The sequence below is a fragment of the Silurus meridionalis genome, chromosome 1 (genome assembly GCF_014805685.1).
Source record: "Silurus meridionalis isolate SWU-2019-XX chromosome 1, ASM1480568v1, whole genome shotgun sequence".
NCBI lineage: Eukaryota > Metazoa > Chordata > Actinopteri > Siluriformes > Siluridae > Silurus > Silurus meridionalis.
This window is the reverse complement of record NC_060884.1, coordinates 15,544,002-15,566,420: the sequence shown is the minus strand read 5'-3', so window position 1 is coordinate 15,566,420 and position 22,419 is coordinate 15,544,002. Positions and strand designations below refer to the sequence as shown.

The 22,419-nt window shown below is 37.7% G+C and overlaps 2 protein-coding genes across 2 annotated transcripts in view; one reads left to right on the top strand and one right to left on the bottom strand.

Moving 5' to 3' along the window:
* Positions 1-22,419, top strand: part of kif5ab (kinesin family member 5A, b) — a 45,559-nt gene that overhangs the window by 19,474 nt on the left and 3,666 nt on the right. The window contains exons 7-24 of the mRNA XM_046856854.1: positions 93-180; positions 330-454; positions 4,527-4,631; positions 4,790-4,938; positions 5,112-5,260; positions 5,857-6,017; positions 6,562-6,630; positions 6,796-7,002; positions 7,107-7,253; positions 7,447-7,635; positions 7,721-7,838; positions 8,156-8,205; positions 8,418-8,512; positions 8,606-8,707; positions 21,625-21,685; positions 21,781-21,852; positions 21,942-22,046; positions 22,160-22,376. Of these exons, the coding sequence (XP_046712810.1) occupies positions 93-180; positions 330-454; positions 4,527-4,631; positions 4,790-4,938; positions 5,112-5,260; positions 5,857-6,017; positions 6,562-6,630; positions 6,796-7,002; positions 7,107-7,253; positions 7,447-7,635; positions 7,721-7,838; positions 8,156-8,205; positions 8,418-8,512; positions 8,606-8,707; positions 21,625-21,685; positions 21,781-21,852; positions 21,942-22,046; positions 22,160-22,376 (2,209 nt within the window). The remainder of the gene's footprint in view (positions 1-92; positions 181-329; positions 455-4,526; positions 4,632-4,789; positions 4,939-5,111; positions 5,261-5,856; positions 6,018-6,561; positions 6,631-6,795; positions 7,003-7,106; positions 7,254-7,446; positions 7,636-7,720; positions 7,839-8,155; positions 8,206-8,417; positions 8,513-8,605; positions 8,708-21,624; positions 21,686-21,780; positions 21,853-21,941; positions 22,047-22,159; positions 22,377-22,419) is intronic.
* Positions 11,458-15,435, bottom strand: LOC124390819 (mucin-5AC-like). Its single transcript, XM_046856866.1, has 6 exons — positions 15,126-15,435; positions 14,918-15,034; positions 14,677-14,792; positions 14,006-14,159; positions 13,783-13,901; positions 11,458-13,708 (listed from the first exon to the last, which is right to left on the bottom strand). Exons 1-6 carry the CDS (start codon positions 15,364-15,366, stop codon positions 11,717-11,719), a joined length of 2,739 nt encoding a protein of 912 aa, XP_046712822.1. The 5' UTR covers positions 15,367-15,435; the 3' UTR covers positions 11,458-11,716.

The window sequence follows — 22,419 nt, the reverse complement described above, 5'->3', positions numbered from 1 at the left end:
CTGTGGTATCATACAAAATTAAGGTTTGCTCATATCGTATTGTGTTTACCAATATTTTTCATTCTATGTTTGTGTGTTTGTGTGTGAGACAGGGTTGCACAGAACGCTTTGTTTCCAGTCCTGAGGAAGTGATGGATATAATTGATGAAGGGAAATCTAACCGCCATGTTGCTGTTACCAGTAAGTTTTTCCAATTTAACAAACATTTAACAAATAATAATGTATAAATTATGTAGTTTTCTCATGTCTAATGAAATGTATATAGTAAGGTAATTTCTTTTAACGGGTCAGCTTTAGCTTTTAGTAACCTTAGCTATTTGTTGCCTTAGATATGAATGAACACAGCTCCAGGAGTCATAGCATCTTCCTCATCAATATCAAACAAGAGCATGTGGAGACAGAGCAGAAACTCAGTGGCAAGCTCTACCTGGTGGACTTAGCTGGGAGTGAAAAGGTGAGACCAGTTTTTTTTTGTGTTTCATCAGAGTCCTACTAGCTTTATAAGTCTTGTTGATTTGACTCAATCATGTTCTGGAAGTACTGAATCTTTTTAATCTACAGTGGAACCTCGGGTTACGAGTTTAATTGGTTCCATCACTTTACTCTTAACCTGAAAAGCTCGTACCCCGATACAAATTTTGGAATACGTACAGTATTTAAAGTTCAGTAATTCCACACTGTTAGAGCGACGAGCGGATGTGTATGTGCTGCACGAGAGCGCAGCGAGAGCAAGTGGCGATACGTAAAAAAACTAACCTGCCTACGATTTTTCAGGCGCAACGCCGTATCCTAAAAATTTCTCGTAACTAGAGGCAACATTTTTTATGAATTGCGACTCTTAACCTGAATTTTACGTAAACAGGGGCGCTCGTAACCCGAGGTTCCACTGTACTTACAAATTGCTGGAAGATAAATTAATAAGTAAATATTGTATGTGGTACACAGGTTTTCTTTGCATGTCATGTGGGACTCCAACATCTAGCAAAACACACGCAATAATAAATAAGAACTCTCTGTAATCCTGAGCATCTCAAATGTTGTAAATGTGGCAACTGTGGTACTGTGGGATGTGTAACTACTTCACTGTCCATGGGGAGAATCTTTTGTTTTTTCTTGAACATGAAGGCATGTTCTCATATGAAAAGATGTAAAACCTTCAGCTTTCATACTAATGAAACAATCCATTAATATTAAATTAAATATATCCAAAAGGTCTGCAAAAATAATATTTTTTCCATGTGAAAATACGGTACATAAAAGGGAATAATGGAGAAATTAAATGACTATTAACATTTTTTTATACCTGTGTTTGAAAAGAAAAGAATACCATAATGGATGGCTACATACACCGACTAGACATAACATTGTAACAGTATGACAGGTCTTTAAAATTGCAGCTCTTAAGGGGTGTTCCCAATCTGGAGTGGTCAGTATCCAAGGAAGGAACAGTGGTGAAATGGTGACGGTCATGGGTGGCCAAGGCTCAGTGATGCACGTAGGAAGTGAAAGCTGGCCTGTTGGTCCGATCCAACAGATGAGCTACTGTAGCTCAAATTGCTGAAGAAATTAATCCTGTTCCCTGTCAGGAACTGGAGATGCGTCGAAACGCTTTGGGAACGGCTTGCGTTGTCCACGATCTGAATCACGTGTGAAATCCGGTCAATAGGCAAGTCGTGACGTCATCGGTGGGTGACATCGCGTAAACCAGGAAGCTACAAAATGGGTGAGCGATGGTAGCGACATTAGCTTCTGTTAGTTCAGATAAGCGCTTTGCTTTTTTTAAGCCTTTGCTGTTCGATTTGCTCCTGGAAGTAGTGCTGTCACCAAGCTAGAGATAGCTTGGCCCGATGAGAAGGGGAAGCAACGCATTCCCAGCAAGCAGGATGAGCAGCAAGCAGCAAGCTCAGACTTCAGTCCAGGGCCTACCATTTTTACCCAACCTGCACACTGAGGTGTCCAGGTCCTGGGAGACCCCTGGGAGTATATCATTTCGGCAGATGTGGCCGAGGCTATGTCTGTACGCTTTTCCCCCTTTTGCGCTGCTCCTGGAAGTTCTGGAGAGAATCTTCCAGGAAGGAGATTGTCTCCTTCTGGTGGCACCTCGTTGGCCAGGCAGACCATGGTTCACGGACCTACTGCCCTTCCTTGAGGGACCTCCTTGCAAAATTCCTTTTAGGAGGGATCTCCTCTCACAGGCAGGGAGAACCCTGGTTCACCCCCGCCCAGAGTTATGGAAGCTGTGGCTGTGGCCCCTGAGTGGACACAGTTCCTAGCAGCTGGTCTCTCCACTGAGGTAGTGGAGACTATCCTCCATTCCAGAGCTCCCTCCAAGAGGAGGTTGTATGCTGCTAGATGGCAGATGATGCTAGATGGTGTGAGCACCACCAGTTGGACCCAGTCAACTGCCCGGTTGGGTCAGTTCAGGAGTTTTTGCAGGAACAGGTTGCCACAGGATTGGCTCCGTCAACCTTAAAGATTTACGTGTCCGCTATCGCGGCCAATTGTATCCCTATTGTTCCCAGCAGTCACTGGGAAAACACCCCCTCGTGACACGTTTCCTACATGGCACGGGATACGACCCAGAGTGCCTGTCTGGGACTTGGCCATTGTCTGCTATAGCCCTCATAGGAGCCCTCATTTCTTTGTGTTATGAGTCCTCTAGTCATCCCACTCCCTTCAGAGTCAAGGCTCATTCCACCCAGGGTATGGCGGCCCTCTACGGCCTGGTCCGCTGGAGTTTCTCTCCAGGACATTTGCAACGCTGCGGGCTGGTCCACCTCTTTGACCTTTGTCAGGTTCTATGACCTCAACATCAGAGCCACTCCCGGCTCCTCTGTCCTGAATATTACTAGGTTTCATATGTAACCCTAGTTCCCTGAGAGAACGAGACGCTGCGTCAACAGGCCATACTCCCTGCACCCCTGCAGCGCTTACCTTTTCCTTTTTCAGAAGCTAATGTCGCTACCATCGCTCACCCATTTTGTAGCTTCCTGGTTTATGCGACATCGCCCGCAGATGATGTCACGACTTGCCTATTGGCCGGATTTCACACGTGATTCAGAGCATGGACAACGTGAGGCGTTCCCAAAGCATTTCGACGCAGCGTCTTGTTCTCTCAGGGAACTAGGGTTACATACGTACTGTAATTTCCGGTACGTATGTTGTGGCTCCTTTAAGAGCAGAGCGGCATTTTGGGAATAGCCTGCCGCCGCATTTTTCCGGTATTACTGCATGTGTGCAAGGCCGAGAAATATGTCCTTATTATTTTCTGATGCTCATTTCTAAGTTTCTTTAACTAACCCGTAACGCTGTTGCCAAGGAAAAAAAAAAAGGAAGATTTTTGGAAACCTGTCTGTGCTTATATGATTTCTGTTGCAACCGGAGTTAGCGAGCTCTCCCTTCACCCAGACTCAACGCGTCACAACGGCTTGTATCTAAACAGTAGCCTACCAAGAAAGTCATTGTTCACTGTCTTCCTCCTTCCTTTCACCACAATTTCTCCCGGGAGTTTTTCTTTTGGCATCGTCGTGCTTTTAAAAATCACCATCGGTGAAGCTTTTCTTCCGATGCCGGGAGAAGTGCGTTTTTTCATGCCCGGTTGTTTTCAGCTTGTTGAATGGTTCACATTTTCTGTAGACAGTCTGAGTGAGCGGCAGGTCAAACGTCAGAGGAACATCATCCATATTTATTTATGATGTAGTTAGAATATAACAGCCAGTGGTGGGCCATGCATTTGGTACCTGGGCCTTCATTGGGGACTTACATGACTTAATCCACCATTAATACCACCACAATCATGTCGCAATTATAGAAACCATCAATACTATATGAAAATGCAATATAACAACGCATGGCATTACAGAAAGAGAGGCATTTCACGTAAGGAAGATGAATACCATTTTACTAAAGCAAGCTCCAAACCTCTACACTACAACCACAGCTGTGCCACCTACATCATCTGGAGCAGTTCAGAAACAATATTTGTCTAATAACATGACAAAAGCATAAATAAATGTAAATAAAATACAACCTACTCACCAAAGATGCAGACTCATAATTTGCACTGCTCCTTAGAGGCTGTAAGCCAGTGGTTTTGCTCATAGGCACTGGTCTGGAAGTGGTGAACAAACCTTTTCCCGGGCTGAGACAAGCTAGCTAGCTTCTGAGTTGGCTGACCTCTCCTCACAATGTCTAGCTTTTCTGGAAAAGTCCTCATGAAAATGGATTTTTAAGAATGTCTAAGACCAAATCAATTTCTCTTACTCCGTCAACCATTGTGGGTGCTCTAATATATTCATGTGTGCAGAGAGCTACAGATGTGTTTTGCTAGTCGAACATGGCTGTAACAGTTTCCCTCTGACCAGCCAATCAGAGGATGGAAAAATACTGACAGCCAACCACTAACAACAGCCATTCACTTCAGCTGCTGTAGTAGACTACACATTAAATCAGTTCCATTAGTCTTTTCACACAAAATTTATTTAAGCCAGGCATATAGAAATCCTATCCCTCTCTCTCTCACCAAGGTGAGCAAGACAGGTGCAGAAGGGTCAGTCCTGGATGAGGCCAAGAATATCAACAAATCTCTTTCTGCCCTGGGCAATGTAATATCAGCTCTGGCTGAGGGAACAGTGAGTACAGCAACTAAAACAAAATCAATAAAACACAATGTAAATGTTCAGTACATTGTAGCCTTCACCACTGTGGCATACACAGCAGTTGACCATTTTAAACTTTATATGAAATTACACGTTTTTAAACATGCTGTTCGTGATCTTTCTGTCTGTAGAAGACACATGTACCTTACAGAGACAGTAAGATGACCCGAATTCTCCAGGACTCATTGGGTGGAAACTGCAGAACTACCATGTTTATCTGCTGTTCACCTTCCTCTTACAATGAAGCCGAGACCAAATCTACACTGATGTTTGGACAACGGTAACATACGATATAAAAAATGGAACTGAACCTATTTAAATCTGTTAAGATTATATACACAATACTATTCATACTTTAGATAAACAAACACTATAACATATTTAGTTGTTTTAGGCTCTTATTTGAACCCTAACCCAACATACAAATAATGTTTGCCCCGTCTACCTTTCTAGTGCTAAAACCATAAGAAACACGGCGTCTGTAAATGTGGAGCTAACAGCAGAGCAGTACAGGAGAAAGTATGAGAGGGAGAAGGAAAAGAACAAGTGCCTGAAGGAAAGCATTCAGAGACTAGAAGCTGAGCTTAATCACTGGCGTAATGGTAAGGCATTTAGAAAGAATACCAATCACGTATATTTCATTGATATACTCACACTTTGTATACTGTATATATACTCTGTAAGTTTGGTAAGTCACTGCATGCAATAAAGCAAAATGCATTTTAGCCTTAACAAAGGCTTAGTGCTCAGTTACTCTGCGGTTAGACTGGACATATCCTTTTCTTTTTATTTTAATATGCAGTTAAGCATTGGAATCATTGAGAGGGCATAAAAAGAAAAGAAAACAACATACAGTCTCTCTGTCAACATTTGAGCATTCAAAGAATACCAGCATGGGATGAACACTGGCTGAGAAATGGTGTATGATTTCATTCTGAGGATAGAACTTTATATCTTACTTGTCATGGCATGGGTGCCTATTTTTGGCTTCCTCATCAGCTTTTTCCTAACAATATAGGGAACATATAAGTTGAACGCATATAGCTCAATTATAAAATTGAGTAATTAGACAGACAGAGTAATTATAAAACTAAGACTAACTATGGTGTTTTGTTGGTGGACATTTATTATTGCAATACATACATCATATTACCGTGTGTAGTTAAATAGTCACAAAATCATGCTATTTCTGTTGAAGGAGAGGCAGTCCTTGCGGTGGAGCAGGACAATGTGTGTCTTGTGGAGTCTAAGCTTAGTGAAGATGCTGCCTTAGAGGACAGTAGAAGTGGTACATCGGCAGTTCTGCAAACAGTAACAGACCAGGAGCTATGCATACTTTACAAACAGCTAGATGACAAGGTAGGTATATTTTTTATGTGATAGATAATGAAATATATATTAGGGGGGCGGGGTCTGTATATTTAAGCAGCGCCTAGCTTAAAAATATGTGTAGCCGTTGCCATCAGAATATGGCAGTTCACTGTGTAAAATATCTGAGAAAAAACATTGTGCCAGTAAACAGTGATAAACTGGCAGCATGTGATTTAAACCTCCATCTATAACAAACCTCTTATCAGACTTCCTGTTTGGGCACTTTGGGAAAAACATGAACTAATCCACATGAACTATTAAAAAAGTCGTGTTTTAGGTATCTAATATACAGTACACTTCCAAACAACATTGTAATTTAGCTTTACTATGAAATTACTTATTTGTATAAATGTATTGACACTTTGGTAATAATTAAATTCTTTCAAAGGTTAATTGGTAAGGGCTTTGAAAGTAACTGTTTGTGGTTTTAATGTCTACCTTAATATCAAATATTTTATTAATATTTGATTTTGTGGTTTATATTCTTCCTGATACCTTACTTTCATTTTTTCCCCTCTGTTCCTGATCGCAGGATGATGAGATTAACTTGCAGAGTCAACTGGTGGAAAAACTAAAGAAGCAGATGCTGGATCAGGAGGAGGTAAAGAATTGGCTGTCTGTGATTTTTGTTCTCAGGTTTTTCGTTCACTGTTTCCTGATTTTTTTTCCTTAAATCTTTAAATATACTTGTTTTATGCTTAAATAAATGTATCTGTGTCATTGGCTCATATAATAAATATATATGCATAATTGTGTTTAATTGTAGTTTTTAGCATCGTCACGTGCAGACAGCGAGAGGGTTCAGTGTGAGCTGAGCCATCTTCAGGCTGAAAACAAGAGTGCTAAAGCAGAAGTCAAGGAGGTTTTGCAGGCTCTGGAGGAATTAGCACTTAGCTATGATCAGAAGAGTCATGAGGCCCAAGACAAGAGTATGGAGAACAAATTACTTGCCCAAGAGCTTGCCCAGAAAATGGTGAAACCTGTTTTTATTACAGTTTAAACTATTAATTGATAAGGATCCTTAGGAGAAACTTTTAACTCATTTTTTTAACATGACATGGGGTAATTTTCTTTCAGACAGATTTGATGTGCTTGGAAACTGAATTCTCACAGCTGCAAGAAGTGCACAGTCAGCAAAGGAAACGCATCACTGAGATACTAAATACCTTGCTGAAGGACCTAAGTGACCTAAGCATAATCTTGGGCAGCAGTGAAATTAGATTGGTATGTTTGTTCATGAGTAATTTAGGTGGAAATTGGTGTCACCTTATGTATACATTTCTCATGAGTGATTTTCTGTCTGGTAAATTTGAGTGTTTCCTCTTTATCTGTTAACTGGCCACATTAACAACTATTTAAACTTTTGTTTAGCTTTTCACCCCATCTCCATTGGCCTTGATCTTTTTTGTCTCCATAGCCACATGATCTCTCTGGTGTTTTGGAGGGAGAGTATGCTGTGGTGTGTGTTTACATTAGTAAGGTAAAGTCAGAGCTGAAGTCTCTGGTTAACCGCTGCAGGCAACTAGAGAACTTGCAGACAGACAGCCAACGCAAAATGGAGGAGACTGGGAGAGAACTGTCGTCTTGCCAACTGCTTATATCGCAGGTAACAACACATACATGTGCACTCACACCCATAATGTCAAAACACTGTCTGGACTGTACATTGTGTTTTTGGCATACACATTTAGCATGAGGCAAAGATCCGCTCTCTGACTGAGTACATGCAGAATATGGAGCTGAAGAAGAGGCAGTTGGAGGAGAACTGCGACTGTCTTGTGACTGAAATCGCAAGATTACAGAATGCAGGCAAGCCTGTGAAAACACTACTACCACACAGACAAAATCAATGGCAGGGAAATAAATTTTAGATACAAAGCCATCAAAACATACTGGAAATTGTATATGTTAATCTATAACTTACTATACATTCAATAAATAGTACATAAAAAAGCATGACTTTTTTTTTAATAAACTACCATATTTATACTAAAATGTAGCAGAGTCTATATAAAGCTAACCAGTGACATGCAGTATATATTTTAAGAGCCGGTGTATTAGAACTAATTTTTACACCTTTCTTTGACCAGAAACAGCATTTGTTTCTATGTGTTCTTTATTTACAGAGAGCCATCAAGAAAACCAGCAAGATGATGAGGAATCTGGAGAACCTCAGGTCAACTCAAATATCTGTATTTTCCTGTACATAGTGTATCCACACTATGTACAGGAATATACAGTATTGTATCTACAATATTATACTAAATATCTATTAATGCAAACCAAATACCGCAGAAAAAATACAGTATGTTGTTCCTGTAAGCTAGTTAAAATTGTATTATTAATAATAATAGTATTTAATGTCAGTGATGTTGTCATGTAAAACAGCACAGAGTAAATCATCTTGAATCACAGCACAACCAACTTGGACGTCTGCGTGATGACATCAACAACAAGCAAAAGATAAATGATGAGCTCACAGAGTAAGTGATACCAACATTTTACCTGCTTCCTTTCCTTCCTTTTCTTTGCAGTCCTTTTTTGCTGTATTTAATTTTTTTTCTCCCACTTTCTAGTGAAAACCAGAGGCTGGTTGTGGAATTACAACAATTGCATGCTGAGTTTGTTAGTCTGAAAAGTCGAGAGTGTGAGAAGAGTGCCCAGTTGGAAGAACTGAAGTGAGTTTTTACATATTAATTATGTAACGTATGTAAAAAACAAACAAACCCGATTCCAAAAAAGTTGGGACACTGAACAAATTGTGAATAAAAACAGAACGCAATTATGTGGAAGTTTCAAATTTTAATACTGTATTCAGAATACAACATAGATGACATATCAAATGTTTAAACTGAGAAAATTTATTATTTTAAGGGGAAAATAAGTTGATCTCCAAAATGTGTTGGGACAAGGCCATGTTTACCACTGTTTGGCATCCCCTAATTTTTTTATAACAGTCTGCAAACATCTGGGGACTGAGGAGACAAGTTGCTCAAGTTTAGGAATAGAAATGTTGTCCCATTCTTGTCTAATACAGGCTTCTAGTTGCTCAACTGTCTTAGGTCTTCTTTGTCGCATCTTCCTCTTTATGATGCGACAAATGTTTTCTATGGGTGAAAGATCTGGACTGCAGGCTGGCCATTTCAGTACCCGGATCCTTCTTCTACACAGCCATGATGTTGTAATTGATGCAGTATGTGGTCTGGCTTTGTCATGTTGGAAAATGCAAGGTCTTCCCTGAAAGAGATGACGTCTGGATGGGAGCATATGTTGTTCTAGAACTTAAAGTTCTAAAACTTTCAGCATTGATGGTGCCTTTCCAGATGTGTAAGCTGCCCATGCCACACGCACTCATGCAGCCCCATACCATCAGAGATGCAGGCTTCTGAACTGAGCGCTGATAACAACTTGGGTTGTCCTTGTCCTCTTTAGTCCGGATGACATGGCGTCCCAGTTTTCCAAAAAAGAACTTCATATTTTGATTCGTCTGACCACATAACAGATTTCCACTTAAATGAACCTTGGTCCAGAGAAAACGCCTGCACTTTGGGATCATGTTTAGATTTGGCTTCTTTTTTGAGATATAGAGTTTTAGCCGGCAACGGCGAGTGGCACAGTGAATTGTGTTCACCGACAATGTTTTTTGGAAGTATTCCTGAGCCCATGTGGTGATTTCCATTACAGTAGCATTCCTGTATATGATGCAGTGCCGTCTAAGGGCCCGAAGATCACGGGCATTCAGTATGGTTTTCCAGCCTTGACCCTTACGCACAGAGATTGTTCCAGATTCTCTGAATCTTTGGATGATATTATGCACTGTAGATGATGATAACTTCAAACTCTTTTCTCTTTTCTCTGAGAAACTACTTTCGGATATTGCTCCACTATTTTTCACCGCAGCATTGGGGGAATTGATGATCCTCTGCCCATCTTGATTTCTGAGAGACACTGCCAATCTGAGAGGTTATTTTTATACCCAATCATGTTGCCAATTGACCTAAATTGCAAATTGGTTCTCTGGCTGTTCCTTATATGTACATTTAACTTTTCCGGCCTCTTATTGCTACCTGTCCCAACCTTTTTTTTGGAATGTGTAGCTCTCATGAAAAACAAAATGAGCCAATATTTGGCATGACATTTCAAAATGTCTTACTTTCAACAATTAAAATGTTATCTATATTCTATTGTGAATAAAATATAAGTTTATGAGATTTGTAAATTATTGCATTCCTTTTGTATTCACAATTTGTTCAGTGTCCCAACTTTTTTGGAATCAGGTTTGTATTTTACACAGGACACATTGAAAATCTTATTACAGTTTACCCCTCAATGTGTGAAAAATGTGTTTGGTCACAAGTGACCTTGAGATGAGGGCTGCTGCTATCGATTGTTTTAGTGATCGATTATTCTAACAATTATTCTATAGATTAATCGTGTAATCAGACAAGTAGTACTTTCTTTATTAAAGAGCAATACTAGATAAACTTTCTTTCGGCTTCTCCCATTAGGGGTCGCCACAGTGGATCATCCGCATGTTTGATTTAGATAAAAGACAGAAAATAAGTCATCTCTCAATATGAACAAGTAATTTGTTCTTTTTTCAGAAAAAAAATTATTTTTATTGCTGAAAGTGCATAAAAGGATATTGATAAAACTAAACTCATTTATTTAATTTAATAGCCCAATTACATCAAAATATGAATACAGTTGTGTTTAGAAGGTCCCTCTGCAGTGGCTGCATAGAGAAATTTATGGGAAACTACTCGATTAATGTAACGTGCTCCACTACCTGCTTTACACCACCAACGCAGAGGGACTTTTTGACCGCACTGTATATAAATACAAATATAAAAATTTGAAAACTTTAACCGCACTGTACAGTGTTTTCTTGATGTTTAAGTTGAAAATTATCCCAAAATTTGGAAATTTTGTCATTTTCTTTGACCTGAATCTTATCTTCACAAAAAATTAATTAGCCTTGATTAATTTTTGTGAGAGAGAGAGAGAGAGAGAGAGAGAGAGAGAGAGAGAGAGAGAGATAGCTTAGAATTTTCTTTATGCCACATCTTCCCCAAATGATTGTGTGCATTGTTTTTGCACAGCAGCATGGTCAGACATCTGTAAAATTAATATTAGGTTAATAGTGATGCTCGCTAATATTTTTTATTCTATCCTTTATTTTATATATATATATATATATATATATATATATATATATATATATATATTTTTTTTTTAAAACAACATAAATAAGTTCAGAAGTTGTTCCACATAAAACAAATTAGTCGACATTTCTTCAAAAGTCACACTCAATTAATGTGTGGATTCTCAATAGTAAGAAAGCAACAGCATTGTACCACTTTTTCTTACCCAAAGATAATCAGTATTCTGCTTAAAATGGCTTTTCAATGAAAACATTAGCCCAGTGTTAATTTGCTTAATTTATTGAAATACAAATATGAAACTAGAAGATATAGAAGGCTATATAAGATAGATGAATGGTGTTTTGAACAGCAATTGAAGTATATACAAACACACACAATACACAGTGTCACATAAACCAGCAAACACTTGTTTGTAGTACAAAAAAAAAAATTAACAGAGGTTGATGTAGCAAGGTTTTATAAAGCTGGCAGTTGTCTGTTAAAAGGTGAAGGTGAAACTCACATAAAGGCCGGACTTATAGATTATTTTGAGTGCTTAATGGCACCTGGAGAAGGTGAGGTTGTGTATACATGTTTTGGGCCTTTTTGAAGTTGATTGTGCTTATAATAGTACATCCAGGGTGCCAGATGTTTTGTAAAATGTATGGGCACAAATGGATAATACATTTGAGGGGAAGTAGTAGTTGTGGCACTCGCTGTTGGAACAGTTAAAGTAGTTGTTAGTGCATTTTCTGTTAAAGCCCAAGGATAGCCAAGATGATGTGCAGGTTTATACTGGTACCGCATAGAGTTAAATTGAGAATACATGGACTGTTGAGGGTAAGTGGCAACAGTTGTTGAGGTTTCAGACCTTGGGGCATTTTTGGGTATTTTTGCAGGAAAAACCAAGGGATAGCCATAAGGGTTGGGCTTACTATAATATGACACAGGGCCAAATTGATGATGAATCTGATTTAAAGGATCTGCAGACTGTTTGGGGTGACTAGACATAGCAATGGGTGATATGCCAGGTGAAGTTTTACTTACTACAGAAAGTGCAGTTTTAGGTGTGGGAGTAGGTTGATTTGGAGCAGTATTGGAGGCTTTTGCAGGAAAAGCCAAAGGATCGCCAAGAAAATGTGAGGGCCTTTGATAGCAATGCATGGGGCCAAATTTATAATACAACTGATTAAAAGAATCCAAAGGCTGCTGAAGGTCATTGTTATCACTGCTCAAGGTTGTGGCATTTGTTTTGGAAGTTGTTGCTGTTTTAGCAGCTGTTTCAATTTTTGGAGCAGTTTTGGTTAGGACAATAGTAGACACTTTTGCAGGAAAAGCCAAATGATGGCGATGAGTCATGGGTTTACGATTGTAAGGCATAGGGCCAAATACATAATACAGCTGACTGAAAGAATTCACAGGCTGTTGGGAGTTACTAGAAACCACAGTGGATGTGGTAGTTGTTTGGAGAGTTGTTGCAGTTGTAGTGGTTGGAGAATTTGCCATTGGGGTAGTAGTGGGTGTTTTTGCAGGAAAAACCCAAGGATAGGCATAAGGAATGGGCTTACGACGATTCAGCATAAGGCCAAATGGAGAATACATCTTATTGAAAAAATATGCCGACTGTTGGGGATTACTGTCTACGATGGAGGGTGTTGTGGCAGTTGTTGCAGCTACGGTTGTTGGAGCAGTTTTAGTTGGAACAGTAGTGAGAGCCTTTGCAGGAAATCCATGAGGCATGGGCTTATGATAATTATGAATTAGACCAAATGGATGATAATTGTGCTTGAAAGGATATGCATACGACTTGGGATTACTGGCCAAAATATTGGATTTTGTAGTAGTTTGAGAAGATGTTGCAGTTTTACTAGTTGTAGTTGTGGCAGTAGTGGGTACTTCTAAAGGAGCCCAAGGATAGCCATAAGGCATGAATCTAGGATGGTACAGCATGACGCCAATTGGATAATATATCTGACTGAAAGGATATGCAGATGGTTGGGGTTTTCTACTCATAATAGTAGATGCTGTTGTTTGGGATGTTGTTGGAGTTTTAGCGGTTTGAGCACCTGTTGGGGTAACAGTTGGTGATTTTGAAGGAAATGTCCAGGGATATCCATCAGGCACAGGCTTACTGTATGACATGGGGAAGAACTGATAAGATATCAGAGGGAAAGGATACATCATATCTATAGGTTTACTGGTAGACGCAGGAGTTGGGGTAGGACTAGAAGTAATTGATGAGACAGTACTAGTTCCTGCTAGAAGATTTCTGCTAGGATTTGCCCATGAATGTCTGTAATACATTTTACCAAAAGGATAAAGCATAGGCTGTTTTAGCTTTCTGGCAAGGCCTCCTGGAGCAGTTGCAATATTTATGGTTGTTATATTATCTGTAGGAGGGGTTATGTTAGGCTCATAACTATGATAAGGCACAATTGTGGACGAGACAACATATGGATGAGGGTTCTGTGAATCAAGGCAGGAAAGTGCAAATTCCTCATTGCCATACTGTATGGACAGAAACTTTTTACCACCCTGGGAAAAGACATAGATATCAAGAGAATGCAGACAAAAGATCAGGCAAATTTACAGGCATCAGGAATAATTACCTTAATTTGCCAGCAGCTGCTTTGGTGTGGTGCAGTGACCACCACTCCATCAGTCTCATATTCTGTAGTGATGCCACATTTGCTGCTTGCTGGTATAAATGGGTCCCATTTGCCATTTACTGAAACAAAGCAAGAACCATGTTGTATTCGGTTTAAAAAAATAGCATTATCATTATTATCTAGCACTGGATGAAACTTGGTGACAGACAAGAAAAGGGCTCACCCTTGATTTTAAGAACATCTGCAGACCTGCAACCTATTTTAGCCACCATCCCAGATGCAAAGCAAAAAACAATAGGGGGATCATATGGCGGCATATGGCAAGATATTTTCATTGGCGTTTCCCCTAAACGCAGTGGTAGAACATGACCATTTTCCTGTAATAAAATAAAATACAAATATTTGACTGTGGCTGCCCAACATAATCCTGCTTTTTGCAATTTACTGATGTTCCCTACTCAAAAGCACTTGATTCAATGTTTTACCATGTTTAGTAGGTGTGATACAACAGGGAAATCACTAAAACATTGATATTCATAACATTATTATTGATGAATCATCTGCTTTTCAGCAATATTGTAAGAAAATCAAGTGTAACCAAAACACTTTTGGACAGTGCCAGCTAGATCAAAAGCATAGGGACAGTAACATCATTTTTATATGGTTCTGTTAAGTCCATCTTGCTAAATCGTGCACAGTTGGTAAGATATTAGCCACATAATTTATTTATTCCATGCATTGTTTTGAATAGGTCTCATAGAAACAAGGAGACAAATTAATGACTGCTACTTCTGTAGTGCCTTAGTATTCTACTCTATGCTGTAAATCACTATGTTGAAATATCATAGTAGTATCTCTTACACTTAAGTAATCAGTCCACACTGAAGCACATACCTGTTGGGTAACATAACAGCCATGATAAGGTACAGTAAGGAAAGCCTCTGTGGAACTCTGAGTCACTGAGATTCCACAATTGGCAGGTATCTGCATCACTGGAACTGGACCATCATCTGAGCAAAACCATATACTTTTAAAAATCCCATCTGTGTACTAGTGTGTTGTTTTTTACTTTGATTATAAACAAAAAACAATTATTTTTTGATCAAGATGCTAGAAACTACATCAGTATAACCACCTCCATCAATCATGAAGTTGGCCATAATACTTCCTTGAACATTTAGAGTCATGGCATCACCACCACAATACACAGTGGGATTCAACTGCATCAGCTTTGATTCCATCTCATGCCAGGCTAACATGCAGAATATAGACAGTAAGAAAAAAGCATAAGTATATAAAGATACAATAGTTAAAACTCCGTATGACCACCTGTCCATTATTACCTGTTGAAGCAGGTTCATCAGACTGGTATCCTTTAGTATCCTCAAGCACCGCTTGTGGATTTGTGTTATCACTTTCCTTATTTTTATGCGAGATCAGCTTTGAATCACTTTCAAAAATTAACTTCCCAAAATATCCATCTGAACTGGATTTTACAAAGGCGATATTTGCTTTTGTAGTTATCCCTAGGTAAAATGAACCCAGAGTTGCATACATTATGATAAAAAAATTGGCTTGCCACATTGTGTTAATTTAGCTTGGGTAGAAACAGGTAACCAAACAACACTGAACATAGAAACTTTGATCTTTGGATGCGTGGGTTGTGAAAATGTCCATGCTTTTGTGTTAAACATTTTTTTAATTCTTGTCTATTGGTTTACCAATAATCTGAGTCAATCAGTGCCCTGCAGGTGTTGCACATTAGTGTGCTAGTCTTTCTTAATGGGGTTGAGCATGAGTCAAAGATGGGTTAGAAAGACAGGTTAAATGATCAAGTCCTATGGGCTTAATATTTGCAGTATTCTTTAATCAGATTTAAAGTTACATAGAATATAATAGAAATAATAATCAGTATAGACTGCAGAAATGGTAGGAGTCTTAGCTTTACACTTAGTGGAAGGAAGAAACTGGAGAAGTAAACATATGCTTAGATTGCAACTGAATATTGGTAAGTCTACAGATACAAACATCATATAGTAGGAAGATTTTAAATGAGGTAATGTTAGTTTAATATGGGGTCTAGCAAACCAGGAAATATAGGGGAATGGGAGTCCAGAAAAAAATAGCTAAACAAACAGGGATGCTTGAGTTGACACTGAAAGACCAATTTGATAGTTTGTGTGTTAAACTCTGAATAGTAAAATGCAATGCTTAAATGATTGGGAAGAATAATAATGGTGGTGTGATTGATGTCCGACATGTGAGCGAGTGAAACATTTTATTCCAGTGCAGACAATCCAAGACTAGGTGAGAGAACTTTTCAAGAGTAATGGTACATGATTCATTATGAGTTACAAAGCATTAGCATGGCATTTATAGTATTTGATGTCAGTATCCACACTCCAGTCCAGAAGGGGGCAGTATTACTCTGCCTTAATTCAAAACAGTAGGTTGGGGTACATTTCCTCACTGTGTGTACTGGGATTACGAAGACTGTTCTTAAATACAATTATTATTATTATTAGTAGTAGTAGTAGTAGTAGTAGTAGTAGTGCAAAAGGCCATATTTAGGGACTGTAGCGAGCATCAAGTTGCAATTAATGGAAGACAATTTAGCTACATATTTAAACTGTTGGTTTGCAAAAAAAGGATTTAAAGAATTACCGGTAGTCAAACATTAAATCCATTTGTCTTGTCACACAAGCTACAGATTTTTGGCTATCCAGGAACATAATTGATTAAAGAACATTTTTACATTTGATTAAACAGTAATATATAAAAAAAAAATTATTAGCCTACAAAATCCATTATCCTTATCAGCAAAAAAATTGTTGTTCATTAAATGAAAGATTTTTTTTTTTTTTTTTTAATACCACTTTGTGCTAAAGTAATATCTTTTTGGCTATAGATGACATCCAGGATCTAGAAGGGGACTTGATGTTTTGTTGTATTCTAAATAATGTAAGGAAGGTCAGATCTCTCCATTATTTCAGACCCTGAGAACTGCTATGCAACTTCACGAGGTTCTAATCTGAGGAGAGGATCTCTTTAATCTGATGAGAGAGAGCCATTTGTTCAGCTGCCCTTACATCAATCCTTCAGCCCCTGTGTTTCCCTCCTGGGGATATGGACAGGTCATATTGATTATTACCTGGCAAAGAAATTCTTGATTTACTGACATTTCCTGAAATCATTTATATCTAACAGATTATGTAGTCTGGTGTTTTCCCAAATCTATGACCAGAATAGTACATACAGAAGGCTAATGAACGGATGGAGCATAGAGCACAACATCTGAGACCTTCTGATTTCTGACCATCACTGACTTAGCAAGTTACAACAAAGTGGCTAAATTGACTATTCTTTATGCATGAGCAAACATTGAGCAGCCTACTTAAAGAACATTAGTTTTCGGTTATATCCTCTGACTAAAATTCTGACAATTTGCCTACACAAGCAGGTATCGTTAGCCAAGTACAAGGCTCTAAGTGACTCCGGGTCCATAATGAATGATTAATTGAAAAGAAGGAATGCGTAGAATAATCTATTAAAATTAAGGAAGAAACGCAACCAATAAGGTGATCAGCTTTAAATAGATATATTCAAGTTAAATCTTTTATTACAAATTTGAGTCAGATTCGAGTTCAGAAATTGTATTCATGTAACATATTGAAATCCATTTTAGTAATCTTTTACAGCAACACAAAGACTAACATGCATACCTTCACCAACGCCAGTGGATTCCGTCGTTGGGCCATTGTGTGGGTTACCCTACAATAATGATTAGGATAGTTGATATGAACTGTGATTATCATTAGAAATACTTTATAGTTACCATTAAGTAGTAAGTTTTTAATTTCCACTTTCTTGTGCTTGTAGTCTACAGTACTGTTATTAATGTTATGTTTAGCAAATAAGATATTTTGTCCCTATATATAATTATTTGATCCTATTTTATACAGTGTGTGTATGTATGTATGTATGTGTGTGTGTGTGTGTATATATATATATATATATATATATATATATATATACACACACAAAAAAACAATTTAACCCAGTTAATTCATGTCAGATCTTTGATATAGAAAAAAATAACAAAATTCAAATGAAAACAAATAGAATTCTTTCAGAAAACAACAAAAAAAATCTTAGAATAATCTGGGTGCATACCACATAGCTAATACTTTGTGTGTGAAACAAAATGTAAGAGTTTTATTCCATGCAAGTTTGCAAAAATGTTACAGAACTGTATGGGAATCTCCTGTGTATAACCCTCTTTTAGTCATTTTTGACAGTATATAGGGAGAGATCTGACAGGGCATTGGCTTTTGGCACAGGGCACCTTTTTAAGGAAGATTTTTCCTAAATCAACTAGACATTAGCTGGACTTGGTTGCATGGTTTAGTTGTCAGTCCGGCATCTCTTTTTAAAGCTCAAGATGAAATCCTTGCTCTGTGTGACACTGTGAATTTAATGAATGGTATTGGGCAAAAAAGTGTCTACTCCAATACTAACACATTGCTGTCCAGAACCACGAAATGGCCACCACCATTTGGAGGATGGCTTTCACAGCTAATTTAGAGCCGATACAGGCATCAATTTTGGATGCTGTAGAGTCTTGAGGTAAACCGCCTGGTCATTATTAACCATTGTGCTGTTATAGACACACTTATTTCTTGTTCATATGCTGCATACACATAGTGAATTGGGCTGCTCTCGGCTTTTATGATTCAGTATTTCGCAGTTGTGGTTGTTAAAAAATGGAAAGTTGTTTATGCCTTGGTGTTTGTGTCAGATTTGTGTCTAAATTTGTCAGCTGGGCATGCAGTGTCAGCATAGCCATCACAGCTCTCAGTGCAGAGAATGCCTAGTCGACCATTTAATTAGTCAATGCCAAGGCACTAAGCACACAGTTAATACAATGGTTTGCTTGAGTGCAACTCATTTGCTGAAATTACTTATATTGTTCAATGTGATATTTGACATCTGTGTGTCCTGGTTGCTTAAACGTAAAAATGACCTGCTCCTGCAGTTATCTTGGTGGACTCTAGTACAGTGAACATCTAAGTTTAAAATTAACTAGCTAGGCTACAGTTGTAACACTTGTATGGTATGTGTAATGTAGCACATGTATTGCAAACAGCACAACATACTGTATATCAGTCACAACCAATTTTGTGTGGGAATTCTACATGGTGAATTTTAAGACCTTCCAAGTAGCAAGTGTCGCCTCACAATGTACATGTAGACACAAAGACTTTGTTTGTTTTATATATATGGCCCGACATAGAAACAGTTATTTATTGAAAAAGGTGACGGATGAGGCATTGACTGAGACATTTGCCCCAGGCTTAAGAGTTGGACATGGTTTTACATTCTCGAAAAAATGTTTCATTTAAAAAAAAAAAATACAAAATGTTTGTTTTATTTGTGCACAATACTTAATGTAATACTTAAGGTAAAACAATACTTTAAGGCAGTATTTTGTTTAAATGCCAACACACTGTCATAACACTGTGTGATGCATGTTTTTTTTTTTTTTTTTTTTCCTTTTCAGTTTTTGTGGGTCAGTTTAAAGCAAATTTCCTCCCAGATTTGCTTATGTTTAGGGTTGTTCTTGATTTGATTGACTTTGGCGTTCTTTCTTAGTTTTGGTTTAGAACTGTTGTTTATAACTTTGGAAACAAAAGTTAGAAATTTTAATATACAATTTTATGCAGCACTGTTTTTAGCATTCCCAAACTAGGCAGTCGGCTAGGGTGCAACCAGTGGGGGAGAGGGTGCTAGGGAACGCCACCCTTGCCCTGGCCCATTTAAATTATTTACGTTTTCCTGAAGTTTGATATACGGTATATGCATATATATATATATATATATATATATATATATATATATATATATATATATATATATATATATATATATATATATATATATATATATATATATATATATATATATATTTTTTTTTTTTTTTTTCAGGGATACAGGAAACTATAAAAATAAAAAAACTTTATTTTACAAATGTAAAAAAAAAATTCATTTCTGATAAATTTATAAAACGCGCACAAAAAAATACTTTATCATGGGCAACACCAAGCTAGGAGTGTTTTTGTTTTATTAAGAACTAAATTCTGTTAATATTTATTTTTGGTGAACTTTTACTGCTTCAGGTTACATTACATGAGTTTGTTCATGATGGATTTTGAGGTATGTTTTGGATCATTGCTCTGTTGCAAAATCCAGTCACTTTTCAACTTCAGATTTTTGACCTTCTGTCATATTTGTTTTTAGAATTTGCAAATATTTACAGAAATCTAATATATACCCATGTTCCTGTCCCACAACGCCAAAAGTATTAAATTCACAACAGAAGCTTAACAGTTGGCAAGGTGTTCTTTTCATTAAATGCTGCTCCATTTTTTTTCTTCAAACAAACGTTTGCTGATTGTAGCCAAAAAGTTTCATTTTGACTTTATCAGTCTACAGCAGTTACCAAAATGCCTCTGGCTAATCTAAATGCTGTTATGCATACTTAATATATTGGATATTTGTGATAACTCCATACATCAGTCCCACCACTCCAGTGTCAGCTAAAGCTTCTTGCAGGTCCTTTTTTGTATTTTGCTTTGCCGTAATTGTCAGCATACTGTAATTATATTAAAGTTTTCTTTGGCGTCCAGCTATTGCTTTAATTTCCACAGTTCTGAACTTTTTTGGCAAGTAGAACTTGCCAAAGAGCTCAAAGTGCTTTGATATAATTTATAGCCTTTTACTACCTAGTCACATTTAGGCAGATTCATTTTCATAGGTTTGAAATTTTACCTAAGTTGTTATGCTTTGATGGCAATTCCTACCTACAATTCTTGATCTGAATATTAAATTGCATTAATGATGCAATACAGAGCAAGTATTTGTATTAGTTTGCTGCAGATGTTGTTTGCTTCTTTTCATAAAAAACAAAACAAAAAACAGATCAATAAACCTTGTGATTTGGCCAGTACTGCTCAAAATGTAGCATATGACTGGTCCATGTTTGTTCTCATTCCCTCTAAATGTGCCAGGTGTGAATAGTTTGATTTTTAACAAAATGCTCACTAGAAAATGCAGACTAAAATGAATAACTTGATGAATATTCTCAGGTTTGAATAACTGATGTATATATTTTTATTTACTTATTATTATTATTATTATTATTATTATTATTATTGTTATTATTATTATTATTATTATTATTATTTATTTTTTTTTTTTAGATGAATAACATATCAGATTCAAATAACTTGATGCAGGCTTTGTGCTCACTTTTGGCTCTCACTGCAAAGACCTATTGACAAGCCAAGAGCCTTATAATTACAATCTCAGATTCAGTTTGCTAGGAAATGAGAAAATAATGCATGGGAATGAAAAAGAAGTAGAAAATAAACATGATCGTTTAGACTTTGTACACAATTCACAGTTCTTAGCATAACATGTTGCATGGTAGGAAAGTTGTAGCTCAGTGGTTAAGGAATCGGACTCTGGATCGGAAGGTCATAGATTCAAATCCCAGCACCACTAAGATGCTACTGTTGGGCCCTTGAGCAAGGCCCTTAATCCTCAACTGCTCAGTTGTAAGTTGCTCTGGCTAAGGACGTCTGCTATATGCCATAAATGTAAAATATTACTATGTAAAATATTACTATGATGTATGATTATGATTATTTGTTGGTATAATTAATATTAATGTTAAAGACTTTGCTCTATTTGCAATAACACAGCCACTGAAAATGATTGCCATCTGTTAGAGTTCCAAAATAATCTGATCGAATGTGTTGGTGTTGTGATTTCTCTGAGCAGATATCTAAATGAACGGCATGAGCAGGCTAAACAGGACATGAAAAGACTGGAAGAAACTGTTGTGAGTATTTTACCCTTAGCACATAAACCTAAAAAATAAATCATTCAATGATCGTAAACAAGAGACTCACCCTGTCCTCCAACCTCTCTACCAAGGCTTGTGAACTCCAAAGTTTGCACAACTTGAGGAAGCTTTTTGTTCAAGACCTCACAACACGAGTTAAACGAGTGAGTACCTTAAAATGTGAAATGCCTCATGTTGCATATCAGCATATAAAATATCAGGACATTTTGTCTGTCGGGCTGTGTTTTTGCAGAGCTCTGAAATGGAACTTGATGACAGTGGAGGGTTTTCCACCCAGAAGCAGAAGATTTCCTTTCTTGAGAACAACTTGGAACAGCTTACAAAAGTACACAAACAGGTCAGTGTGACAAAATGGCTTCCTTATGATATAAAAAATTATGGTTTTGGGGCATGCTTTCTTAAATACTACTTATTTCTTATTTTAGTTGAAAGTGATTTTGTGTCTCTCAGCTGGTGCGTGATAATGCAGATCTGCGCTGTGAACTTCCTAAACTGGAGAAACGTCTTCGCTCTACGGCTGAGCGAGTTCGTGCACTGGAGGGTGCACTGAAAGAAGCCAAAGAGGGAGCCATGAAAGACAGGCACCGCTACCAGCAAGAAGTTGAGAGCGTTAGAGAGGTCATGAGATCCAAGAACTTCTTCCATCGCCCTAACGCTGCACTGATTGGTCAGTTGACATCAACAGAGAGCTCGAACTAACTACATCTCAA

Coding starts and splice junctions, on each gene's coding strand:
- LOC124390819 (XM_046856866.1), bottom strand. CDS start 15,366: ATGTGGCAAGCCAATTTTTTTATCATAATGTATGCAACTCTGGGTTCA. Junction 15,035..15,125: donor TGATGAACCTGCTTCAACAG/GTAATAATGGAC, acceptor TCTGCATGTTAG/CCTGGCATGAGATGGAATCA. Junction 14,160..14,676: donor GCTGTTATGTTACCCAACAG/GTATGTGCTTCA, acceptor ATTTTATTACAG/GAAAATGGTCATGTTCTACC.